The sequence below is a fragment of the Cebus imitator genome, unplaced genomic scaffold (genome assembly GCF_001604975.1).
Source record: "Cebus imitator isolate Cc_AM_T3 unplaced genomic scaffold, Cebus_imitator-1.0 Scaffold495, whole genome shotgun sequence".
Lineage (NCBI taxonomy): Eukaryota > Metazoa > Chordata > Mammalia > Primates > Cebidae > Cebus > Cebus imitator.
In genome coordinates, this window is record NW_016107810.1 from 726823 (window position 1) to 738571 (window position 11749).

The 11749-nt window shown below is 59.1% G+C and overlaps 1 protein-coding gene across 1 annotated transcript in view; it reads right to left on the reverse strand.

Annotated features, from left to right (window-relative positions):
• Positions 1-8656, reverse strand: part of STK32C (serine/threonine kinase 32C) — a 97296-nt gene extending 88640 nt beyond the window's left edge. Inside the window, exon 1 of the mRNA XM_017513559.1 lies at positions 8258-8656. Within this exon, the coding sequence (XP_017369048.1) occupies positions 8258-8519 (262 nt within the window). The 5' untranslated portion in view covers positions 8520-8656. The remainder of the gene's footprint in view (positions 1-8257) is intronic.
• Positions 8657-11749: the final 3093 nt, after the last annotated feature.

Sequence of the window (11749 nt, forward strand, 5' to 3'; positions counted from 1 at the left end):
GGTGGGGGTTGAGTGCCGTGTGTGGGGTCATAGGGGTGGTGGGAGCTGAGTGCTGTGTGTGGAGGTCACTGGGGGGGGCTGTGGGAGCTGAGTGCCGTGTGTGGGGTCACTGGGGGGTGGAGTACCACTGTGAGGTGAAGCACCATGGACAGCTAATCCCTAGTCAACGGCAGAACTGAGACGCCAGGACAAGAGCCCAGAGAGGCTTCCACCAGCGCGAAGCTCTCTGAGCTGTTCTGGCCGAGGTGGCAAGTATGTGGGTGAGGGAGCCACTACGGACGTTCTCATCCCACAGACATCATGCAGCACAGAGAGACCCGTCCCTGTGAGGCCCTGTGCGAATTCCCAGCCCATAGCATCGTGAGGAACCACGAGGAGGCTGATAAGTCACTAGTGTGGGGTCATTTATTAGCAGCAGTAGGTAACTGGAACAACGTGTCCCTTAGGCACAAACAGGACCCGGTTTGGGAAACGAGGTGCCAGGACCCTGATCCCTGTTATTGGGCACGAGAGCTGCCAGAAACAGCTTTCCCACAGTGAACAGGGGCTCTGAGGTCAGACGTCACAAAGCGACAGAGGACGGGACCCAGGGCACCAGCGCAGGGAGGGGCAGAGCGCACGGAAGAGGCGGCACCATAACCCCCGCCGCCTCCTGCCCACATCCCAGCATCATGGGCAGCACGAGACAAATGTCATCCTTGCCAAGGCCCCAGAACGTGCACAACGCCCGTGCTAGGCTCCGGCCGAGTTCCAAAAACCCTGAGGCGTCTCTCTCCTGCTCCATCACACGTTCTGCCTTCTGCATTTGGAGGACGAAGAGTCATGATGTGAATTCGGAAAGAGGAGAAACCTTTTCAAAGTCAACTTTCTAAATCACTGTGAGAAATGGAATGTGCTCAGTTCCTATTTTTAATAAATTGGGGGCGACACGACTCCCACCTACACCATCTCCTTGGCTTCAGAACATAAATAACATTGAGCTGGGTTTCCACGGGATCGGCAGGGCCAGAGCCCAGGAGGGAGTGTGGCAGAGACCACGGAGGCTCCCTCCTCCCAGGTGAAGTGGGGCGGGGTGAGACTGGACAATCCCAGCAGGACAAAGCCAGGACAGGACAGGGACCTCGGGCTGCCCTGCTGCCCAGCCACGCTCATCTCTGCAGCAGCCTTGATTTTTAAAACGATCGATTCCAAGTCAAGGAGGAAACTGTCTTCTGATAAAGCAGGTTTACCATACAAATAATGGTCGTATTGCTTACAGCTTCCCCCAACTGTCTCAAGTTCTGATCTTTATCATCAATCAGCAGGTTGGTTTACCTATATATTGGGAAAGGGGCGGGGCCTGGCGTTTGCCCACGCCCAGGGCAGGCAGGAGACACCCAAGGAAGCGACGTGGGCACAGAGACGCCATCCCAGGTGTCCACGTATCCTCGCCGACAGACAGGGCTGGACAAGGCAGCATCTCACTCACGGGGGGTGAAGACAAGGTCTCGCCACGTGCCCAAGTGTTAGTCAGCAGCAGCAGGAGAAATGGTGGTTCACAGAGCTTTATTTTTATCTCCAGTTATACACAGACAGCAGAGGGAGGGAGGTTCAGAGACACACACAGCTCCACAGAGCGTTTTAGGTGAGGAGGAAAATCTGGCTGCTGGCTGGGAAGGGAAATGACACCAAGTAGAAGTTAATTAATTAATTAACTAGTGTTCCACTACGGTGAGCCCAGACTCAGCTTGGGGCTTCCTAATGCCAAGTAGAGGGCCCAGTCAGATGCAACTCCAAGCTTCCTAACACCAAGCAGAAGGCCTGGTCCTCCACTAATGTGAGCCCAGATTCAGCTCTGAGCTTCCTAACGAAGAAGAGACAGGGTCAGGGCCACAGGGCAAAGGCCCTTACTTGATGTAAGATCCGAGGGGCTCTAGAGAGGCCCGAAGGGCCTGGTCCAGAACCCAGGTTCCTCCCTAGGGGATCCTGCCTGACACAGCAGGGAGCACCCATCAGGTGTGGGGGCCCCAGAGAAGATGAGGTCCCTCAGCCGGCTCAGGGACACAGGATGCTGTGCCCAAAAGCACGGGGCCGGGCCCCCCAGAAACCCGTGTGTACACACCAGACCACCCCGCCTTGGATGCACAGGGCCACGCCCTCCAGGAACCCGCCAGTGGACATGCCAGGTGACCCCGTCTCGGATGCAGGTCAGAAGACAGATGTCTCGTCCCCATGTAAAGGAACCGGTGTGGGCTGCTGGGCTGGTGAAAATGCAGGATGCGAACCATGAGCTGCACGTCGGCCACGGCGGAGAAGGATGGGCCTTCGAAGAGGACTGAGGCATGGCGGGGAGGAAAAGCAAATCAGAAGGGAGTCCACACACGAGGCGCCCTCTGACAACTGGCAACCCCGTCGTAAGGAGGGTTTGGGATCTCCCTGAGGTCCATCAGAGCTCGGGCCAAGGGACCGGCACCCCATGGGTTTTCCTGCCCTCCCTCACCATTGTGCACCAGCTGTATACCCACTAAGCTCTTGCACTCAAAGTGTGTCCACAGACCAGCAATGCCGGCACCGCCTGGGGGCGGCTGGGAATGTGGGCTCTTGCCCTGCCCCGGGTTTTCACAAGCCCTGGGTGACTGGGGGTCCGGGGCAGGCTGGGAAGCTGCTCCGAGTGGTCCCAGCTCTGTGTGGAAGATGCAGAGCCTCCCTCAGATCAGCTCAGAGTCTCTCTGGGCTTCATCCACAGAGAGAAACCCTGAACAAGTCACCTCCAGTGCCTCCTTGCATTACTTCTCAACTGGAAAGCTGGCTGGTTCACGTTTTCAAAGAAAAGCCAGCTTATTTTTAGCCTTGTAAAATGCACAACCAGATGGATAGACACACAGAGCTGACATTTGTTACATAAAAAGTATGACAGGAGGTCCCAAGTCCACTCTAGAGCAGCCTCACCACTGGGAAGGAGAAAAGGCATCAAACTGCAGCCGCCCCAAAGGCCCCTGGGACACCCGGTCCTGGGCCCGGAACTGGGGAAGCCAGGTACAGACATGTGAGGGGACCACAGGCCTCCTCCCCCATCCGCATGCCACACCAGGGCCCTCTGCGGTCACCAGGCTTCTGACCCCCAGGGACGGGTGTGTGGACCACACAGAGAGCCACCACCCTCACCGCCAACCCCTGCCTCGCAGGGTCAGGAGGCAAAGGAAAGGGCACCCTCCAAAATAAGAGTCTGCACCTGCTGGAAAGAGTCTTCCCACACCAGGGCTGAGCTGATGCTCTGGAAGGATGACCCATCCCCAAGGACCAAGCAGAAGGAGCTGTCCGCAGCCCCCAGCAGCCCCTGGCCTCAGCATCTTCTCTCTCCTCTGCTCCGTGAGCTCCAGCAACCCCCTAAGAGTGAGGCAAAACCATCACGGGGTCCCTAGAGTCACTCTGAGGTGACATGACAGACCACCCAGAAAGTCAACAAAATGAACTTCTTTTTTTTTTTTTTTTTGAGACAGTCTTGCTCTGTTGCCAGGCTGGAGCGCAGTGGTGCCATCTCAGCTCACTGCCACCTCCACCTCCCGGGTTCAAGCGATTCTCCTGCCTCAGCCTCCCAAGTAGCTTGAATTACAGGTGCACGCCACCACGCCCAGCTAATTTTTGTATTTTTAGTAGAGATGGGGTTTCACCACGTTGGCCAGGATGGTCTCGATCTCTTGACCTCGTGATCCACCTGCCTCAACCTCCAAAAGTGCTAGGACTACAGGCGTGAGCCACAGTGCTGGCTCAAAATGAATTTTAAAGTGATAAGAACCGAGGAGAATTTAGCAAAGTGAAGTCATGTGCCACAGGTGGCGAGGTCTTGGCCACACACAAGGTGAATGCTGCGGAAGTGGAGCGTTCCTTCATGCCAGCAGCACCCGGTGTGGAAGTGACCAGCTCAGTCCAGCGTTAATCAGCAACCAGTCCCGCAGGCCGGGAGCAGCAAGGGTACAGCCTGCCCGGGCTCTGTGGCGAGGGGCTGCTCGGAGCCCTCAGACCTGTACATGTGGAAACATCCTGACCACGCTCGCCCTGGGAAAGCGGAGGACTCACGGAAGAAGAGGACAGCTTTCTCACTCTCCCTCAAGTGCTACTCCCTAAAGGTTTCCATTTCCAACACAAAGAGTGAAACCACAGAAGCGCTAGAAGAAAGTACAGACGCAGGTTCCTGAATGAAACTCTTCTTAGCTGTGCTGGGAAGGACTTCTGTCACATAACAGCAAGGCTGGAAGCGGCCACAAAGGCAAATGATGAATCTGACCACACACAAAGTAAACACATCCATAGAGAAAAACACCAAGTAGCAACATTAAAACATAAGCGGGAACGTGGACGGGAAGCTGCGGACGGCTCGGCCTCTGAACTCTCCAGGAAGGGCTAGGGGAACCTGGGGCTGCCACCCCTCGGCACACAGGCTGCTAACAAGCACGAGCAAACAATTCTGAAAAAAGAAACCTGGATATGCTCCAAACCTCATTGGTAATCAAAGAAACTCAAAGTATGAGTGCCATCTTTTCATCTCTCAGACTGGCAAAAAACAGAAACATTGTTGATAGCCAAAGTGGGCGAGGATTCAGGGGGAAAGGCTTTCAAACCCTCCATCCCCGGAGCACGTGAAAATGGGTTTCCCCTTCCTGCCGCCCCACTCAGCGCAGGCGCCCCTGGTTCTCTCCCCGCCGTGCCTCCTGCCGTCCGCTGCACCTGCTCCTGCCTCCCCGTCTTGTCCAGTCTCCCTGCTTCCCCTCTGCCTGGTCACCCCACGACTGCAAGGCCCACATCCAAGGCTCATGGACGGACCCAGTGAGGGGCCACACATGCCAAGGTATTTCACGTGGACCCCTTTGCTTGGGCAATGTCATTCCTAAAAATGTATCCCAGGGAAACAACGCCAAGTGCACAAAGACAAATATGCAAAGATGATCATCAATACATCTTCATGATATTTATAAAATAGAAACACCTCACTGCTCTGTGACAGGAAGCTAAGTAAGCAGAGAACGTCACAGCTGCTGAGAGGAACACTGCAGAGTCGGGATTCTCAGCCCTGACTGCTGGGAAAACCCAAAAGGGGCCTAAAGACAAGCCTGAGCCCCAGAGCCCACCCCCGGCCCACCAAGCCCCCCAGTTCACCCGCAGTTCATGGGTGTGGGGCCTCCTGAGCCCAGAGCCCACCCCCGGCCCACCAAGCCCCCCAGTTCACCCGCAGTTCATGGGTGTGGGGCCTGGGCATTTTTTAAGAGTGCCCAGTGCATGACTCTAGAATACAGCCTGGGGTTGAGAACTGTTGTGAACTCAGCCAACAAATGATGCATTAGGTCTGTAAGACGCTGGCGACACTGCTGAATCCACAAGCACGTTGCGGCAAATCAGCGTTCAGGGCAGGATCCCACTTCTGCTCACAAAGAGAGAGCGTCTCTCCACGGCTGTACCTGCACTGCCAGAGACAGGCTGGGAGGTGACGCCGGCACCTTCGCTGTGATCGCTCAGTGCTGAAGTTACGGGCATCCTGGCATAACGTATAAAATGTTTTCAAATGCAGACATTTTTGATGCTTTTATAATTAGGAAGAAACAATGGTGTTTTTAATTTGAAGAGATGACTTGAGGAGTCTGGTAGCCCCTGGTCCTGCCTCACGGCCCGCCCAGCCCAGCACCCGCGGCAGGCTGTCCACAGCCTTCAAGGTCCTGTCCTTACTTCAGCCTTCCCTGGACGAAGGCAAAGCCCCCTGGGTGAAGGGCTGCTTCCTGCTGGTGGGCTAATGCCACGTCTGGTTGGAGACACAACACTGTGACCCCCGGAGACCCCAGGTCGCTGAGCTGCTCAGCAGGAAGGTGCCGGAGCCTCCTCTCAGGCTCACTTGGTATCACCAGGACACCAAGACACAGAGGAACGAAGGGGCTCGCCCAATGCCACGCAGCTCTGGCGCAAAGCGGAAGCCGGAATGCTCCCTAACCAGCTTCAACCCCAAAAAGAATTTCTCACCGAAGTCGGAGAAGGGACAGAATGGGAGGACGTGGGCGGCTGAGGGCAAGGAAAACCAATGACAACGAGGTGCAGAGAATCCTGTACCTGCACCAAACACCTGCCAATTAGGAGGACGGCTCTGCAGTCCACGAGGATTAAAAGAACTGGGGACATCTACAATCTTCTACGTCACGACTATGCCTAGCAGTTGAAATTTACCTGGCACTTTGTTAAACAGCCCTCTTACTTTTTCTGCATACTAAATTTGATATATTAATTAGGTGTTTTAACCTAAAAAATTCATCAGAAGGTCTCACGTTGCCATAGCAACTGTGCAGCTTCAGTAAACTGGAGTTACCAACACAGCCCCGGGGCCTCCTGAAGCCAGTGCTGCTTCGTGGGGACACGAAAGTGCCCGGGAGTGACTCGGCCAACCTGAAAGAGCTGGGACTCCTAAAACACTCACCTTTCTCCTTCCAACAGCGTCACTCCCACTGACGCGCGTCCCCGCTTTCACTCAGTGCTGCACCACATTCTCCTGCAAACACTGTGCCATGACTCCAAGCTGTCTGCGCCCCGCCAATGACCGGAAGAAGGGGAACGAAGCAGTCACCTGCCCAGAGAATGTCCTCTGCTATTTGGGCCAGTGGCCAGCCTTGCCCTACAGCATTCACCACACAAAGCCCAGCTAAGCCCCGGCAGGCGCTCAGCGTGGGATGTGGCTGCATGCCACGTCATAAGGAGCCGGGGTCCGTGGGACATGTCAGCCGAAACCTCCACCGCACCACCCTACGTGAGGCAAATACAGTGACGAAATGATCCCCACGTCAGGCTGCGGGCCCCACAGACACACTCTATGCTCTTTCTGCCTTTCTAGTGATCCTTGAATTCTGTGACATAACACACTGTGAACATGTAGAAAAGTCTAACTTAAAAAGCCGAAGGCCACCCAGGGCCACATCACTGCCTCCTGTCCCACCTCAGCCACCCTGGAGAGCACTGCGCAGAGACCCAGAAGAGTGGCCAGCTCGTGGCAGACACCAGCAGGTGCTCAGCCAGATGTGTTTCCCAGACCTCCTCTCATCTGCAGCCAGAAACTAGATATGCAAATCTGCCTCTTGATTACGGCCTAGTTCACTTGGCTTTCTTTAGCTTGAATATTTATGTTAAAAACAAAAACATGGTATCAAACATTCACCACAGTGAGTTCTGCTGTCCCAAAGTTCAGAAAACAGCGACGGCCACCCTGGAAGGTGCGGGACCCAGTGTGGCTGGGCCTCTAGCCCTCTTCCTGGGCAGCACAGCATCAATGCCGGGGCTGTCTCCGGGAGGAACGCTGGTGCACAGCCCCGCACTCACCAACGCTGGCCCGAGGTCGTATTATTGTAATTTCCCATAATGCTTAAATTATTTATCCCAAGTAAATAGCTTGGGCTCCTGAGCACTGTGCTCTAAAATTATAATGGATCCATCATACCTCTGCAGGCTGTCTACAAATGAAAAATGCACATTTCAATTATTTTAAGAAAACGTCAAAAAACATGAAACATGTCATCATTGAACCGTTTCAAATAATCTACATGGCATCTGCAGAAAAGAGCTGTATATGTTTGCAAGAGACTATATTACAGTGTCCACCGGCAGAAGCCACGCGGAACCTCCCGACAAGCGCTAAGTCGGGGGCCCCCGGGACCTGCACGGCCTGTTCCGTCTCCTCGCCTGGCCTTTTCTGCTGGCGCCCACTGCTGCACGGTCACTTGAGACACCATTCCCCGGGCTCGGCAGCTTTACCTGCAGGACTTCACTGCGCACTCGTTCCCGAGAGGCCAGGCCCTGCCTCCCGCGCACATGGCTGTGCCGAGGCCGGACACCGCGCGGTCACCACAGGACCGGGCCGCCACCTGTGGGGCAGGCGCCTCACTCCGCACAGGTGAGCGCCTCCTAACAGCAAAGTACAAGCGAGCCCGCACGTGGGCCCGGGCGAGCGGATACGGAGGGCGGAAGACCCGGGCTGCGGCGGGCGGTGGGCGGAGGCGCGCGCAAGCCCTGGGCCGCCACAGCCGGGAGACCCTCGCCCCGCGGGCCCCCCGCCCAGCCTGCTCAGCCCGCGGCGCCGCCACGGGAAACGGAGGAGGCGGCGGGCGCCCCGGACTCGCGTGGAGCCGCGCCGGAAGCCGGGGCGCCCCGGGACGCCGTCCCACCGGGTTAACGCCGCGTGGAAAAGGCGCCCCGCCGCGTCCGCCCCCACGAGAGCGCCAGGCCCCCACGCCCTCCCCGCGGCCGCACTCACCGTCCTCCTTGTCGTCAAACACCGGCCTCCGCGCCGTGGCCGCCGACATGGACGAGCCCATCCTCTTCTTCCACTTGCTCCACGGAAACAGGGGGCGCGGCTGCGCGCGGGCATCGCCCGAGTCCCGGGCCCGGGACTGGCCGGCAGCGGGCGGCTGCAGGGCCGGGGGCGCATCGGGGCCGGAGGGGCGCGCGCGGCCGGGGGGCGGCGAGCCTGGAGGCGCCGCGGCGCAGCTGCCCCTGCGCTCGGCGCCGCTCCTCATTGCCGGTCCTGGGTGCGCGCCGCGGCCGGAGCACCGGGCATGGCCGGCCCGCAGGGCCGAGAGCAGCGGCGGCGGCGGCGGGAGCGCTCGGGGCCCGCAGCGCCAGCCGTGCGCTATCCTGGGCGGCGGAACCCGCCCCGCAGCCTGCGAGCGCAGGGGGCGGGGAAGGGGCGGGGCGTCGGCAAGGGGCGGGGCGGGGCCGACAGTCGGGGCGGGGCCGGGGCGAAGCTGACTGCCGGGGCGGGTGTGGGCGGGGCTCCGAGGGGGCGGGGCCGGGGCGGAGCTGGCACCTCGAGTGTCGCTCGAGACCGGGTGGCCGCCTCCAGTCTGGGGATGGGGGCTGTGGTTCGCCAGGACACGGGGGCCACGGCTCCGACTAGACGGCGGGGACGAGAGCGAGGGAGGCAGGGAGCGTCCCCACGGGTCCCGGAGCCGGGAGGTCGGCGTCCCTGGCACGGGGACAGCTCTGCTCGGCACGGCGGCAGGACCTTCTCGCGGTCTCCGCGGACCTCCCTCCCCTGCCTCCTTGGTGAAAACCGCCGGCGCGCGGGCTTCCGCCGCCTGTGCGAGGAGTCTTAAGCTCCAGCCTTCCGCTTTGCGCAGGGTGAGGCCGGGCTGCAGGCCCGGGATGCGGGCGGCGGGAATCGGCCGGGCAGGGCCAGGCTCACGGTCAGGAGGCTGCAGGCGGCGCCGAGCGCTGCGCCAGAGGGTGGGGCGGGGCGGGGCGGGGCGGGGCGGGGCGGGGCGGGCCTGGCTGCGAGCGCGCACACGCGGGCGCCCAAGGTGGGCGCTGACCCCTGAACACGTGCGCCCGCGCCCTCGGGCACCCCCGCCCCGTGCTCGCGAGCCCTGTTTGGCCTGAGAACACGTGCCCGAGCGGCCCAGATGCGGCAGGGCCCTCGGCACTCGGCGTATTTCGGAGGCCTGGGGCGCGGCTTAACCTCCGGGCGCCTCCGCCCCTGCGCAGGGCCAGGTGCCACCGTGCGCTGAAAGCGCTGGGCACGTGCAGTGCGCTGGAGAAGGCGCGGCTCTGCATGGAGCCTCACCGCCTGCCCCTAGAGCTTGTTACTGAAGAATCGGTTTTTGGTACCAGGTTGTTTGACTTTAGAAAGTTTTTAACTCCTTAGGTTCTTCCCTGTAGCCAGGCTGCAAAACCCGGGTCCCTTCCCCCCCGTGAAATCCTGGAGGAGACTTCCTGCTGCCTGCACCGCGGATCAGCGGATCCCCCACCTGGCTCCAACGACCCTGTCTCCCGCCCCGACCCATCCCACCGCACACAACTGTCAACCCAGCCCTTCAGCCACGGTGGGCCTGCCTCTCCTGACCTTTGACATTCAGGGTGACCACCTGCCCTAACCGCCTGCCGCATGAAATGTGAGCACAGGAAGTCTATGTGGCTTCTGGGCCAACAGGAGCCCCCATCCCTTGGGGACTGCAAGGAATGGAGCTGTTGCCCACCGGCCTAGGACACACAACCACCTGGCCAAGCACCCTCCTAGGACATGCACCCACCTGCCCAGGACACGCACCCACCTAGACATGCACCCGCCTGGACACGCACCTGCCTAGGACACGCAGCTGCCTAAGACACATAGAACAAGGAGAAATAGCATGCATTTCACTGCTGAGATTTAGATGGTATTTTTATGGCAGCATAGCCTAGGTTACCTGACCCACCAGCCACCACAGGTCTCCCTGCCTGGCTAGCACAGACGCATCAGTCTCTTAACTAAACTTCTGGTGCACAGAGCTGACTTCCCAGCCCCTGCAGCCACGCAGCTCTGTCCTCTGCTCTCCCTCGAAATTGCCATTCTCCAGTAGGCACACAGAAAGCAGCAGGTTCAGCATCTGCCTCAGAGGAAGCCCTCGGTGCCCATCCCAACAGGAGCGATGAAGGCGCGTTTGGAAGGGGAGGCACCGAGGCAGGGCAGTGCCTGGAACCCTGCACACCCAACGCACACATCAGACTCCCCAGGGCTCCTCCCAAAATGCACAGCCTCAACGTACATAACCTCCTCTCCTCCCCTCTCTCTGACCCCTAAAAGTGGCAGAAAATGAATAACAGCTATAACGTCCCCACCACAACCAAAGAGGGAACAGGAGAAGGGAGAACATGTTAATGGACTTCAGACAGCGAGTAGAAAGGCAACTCTGAAGATTGGAGAGGCTGAGGACCTGCATGTAACCTGGACCCCAAAAGGTGGGAGAATGTAAATACAGCCAGAGCCCAGGACGCCTCCCAGGCGCGGGCAGCTGAGGTTGAACATTCCTCTGGACAGAGGGCCCAAAGGGGGCCCTGACCCAGGGACGCCAAGTCCTGCAGAAGACAGAGTGCAGCGGGCTGGAGGAGTTCATGGAATGTCTGCACACGGAACTAGGATACCCTCCAACCCCACCCTTGCTGTGAGCCTCAAACACCAAGCCAGGCACCTGCCCCTCAGTCAGGAAATGGGAAGGCTGTGGGGAAACAGCAGCTCCCAAAAGAATGCTGCGTCCTAGGATTTGGCCAGTGCGGGTCAGTCCTGCAGGGGCCTGTGGGCTCAGGGCACAACTCTTGGACTGTCCAGGTGACTCCTGCCTAGCATGGCACAGGGTCCAGGCAAGCACAAGACACAAGACAGAGTGTAAGAGGTACACAGGGTGGGCACGAGACAGAGGAGGGGTCAGGAGCCGCTGCACCCAGGAGCTCACCAAGCCCTGTTGCCTCATGGGAGGCAGCTCTGAAGTTCTGAGGGGCGCCAGGAGGGACTGAGGCTGGGATGGGGCCAGCTGTGGATGGAAAGGGGCGGTGAGGCCAGCAGAGCATTCCTGAGCTTCCCTGCATGTCCAGGCTGTCCAGGAGCATCAGCTTCATTGGGGCAGCGACACTGTCTGCCCCTTCCAGTGACAGGAGACCGAGTGACAATGTGACAGATAAATACATTCAGTGCACGTGACATCTGGCATGCAGGAGCACACACACAGGGCAGCATATGCATGATCCTGGGACCACTTTAGCTGGGGTGGTCCGGCACAAGTCTGAGCAGGTGGCCCTGAAGCTGAGGCCTTAGCCTGAACAAGTAGCCCAAGGAAGGCCAGGAGTCTGGGTTCCAGCAGAAACGGGCTCCTGTGGGAGGACAGAGGGTCTGTGCTGCAGGACAGCGAGTGTGTGGCCACAGCACGTGCCGAAGGGCTGGGGGTGGTTTGGCCTACAAGGTGCAGTCCCTGACACCAGGCTTCGTGTGCAATTG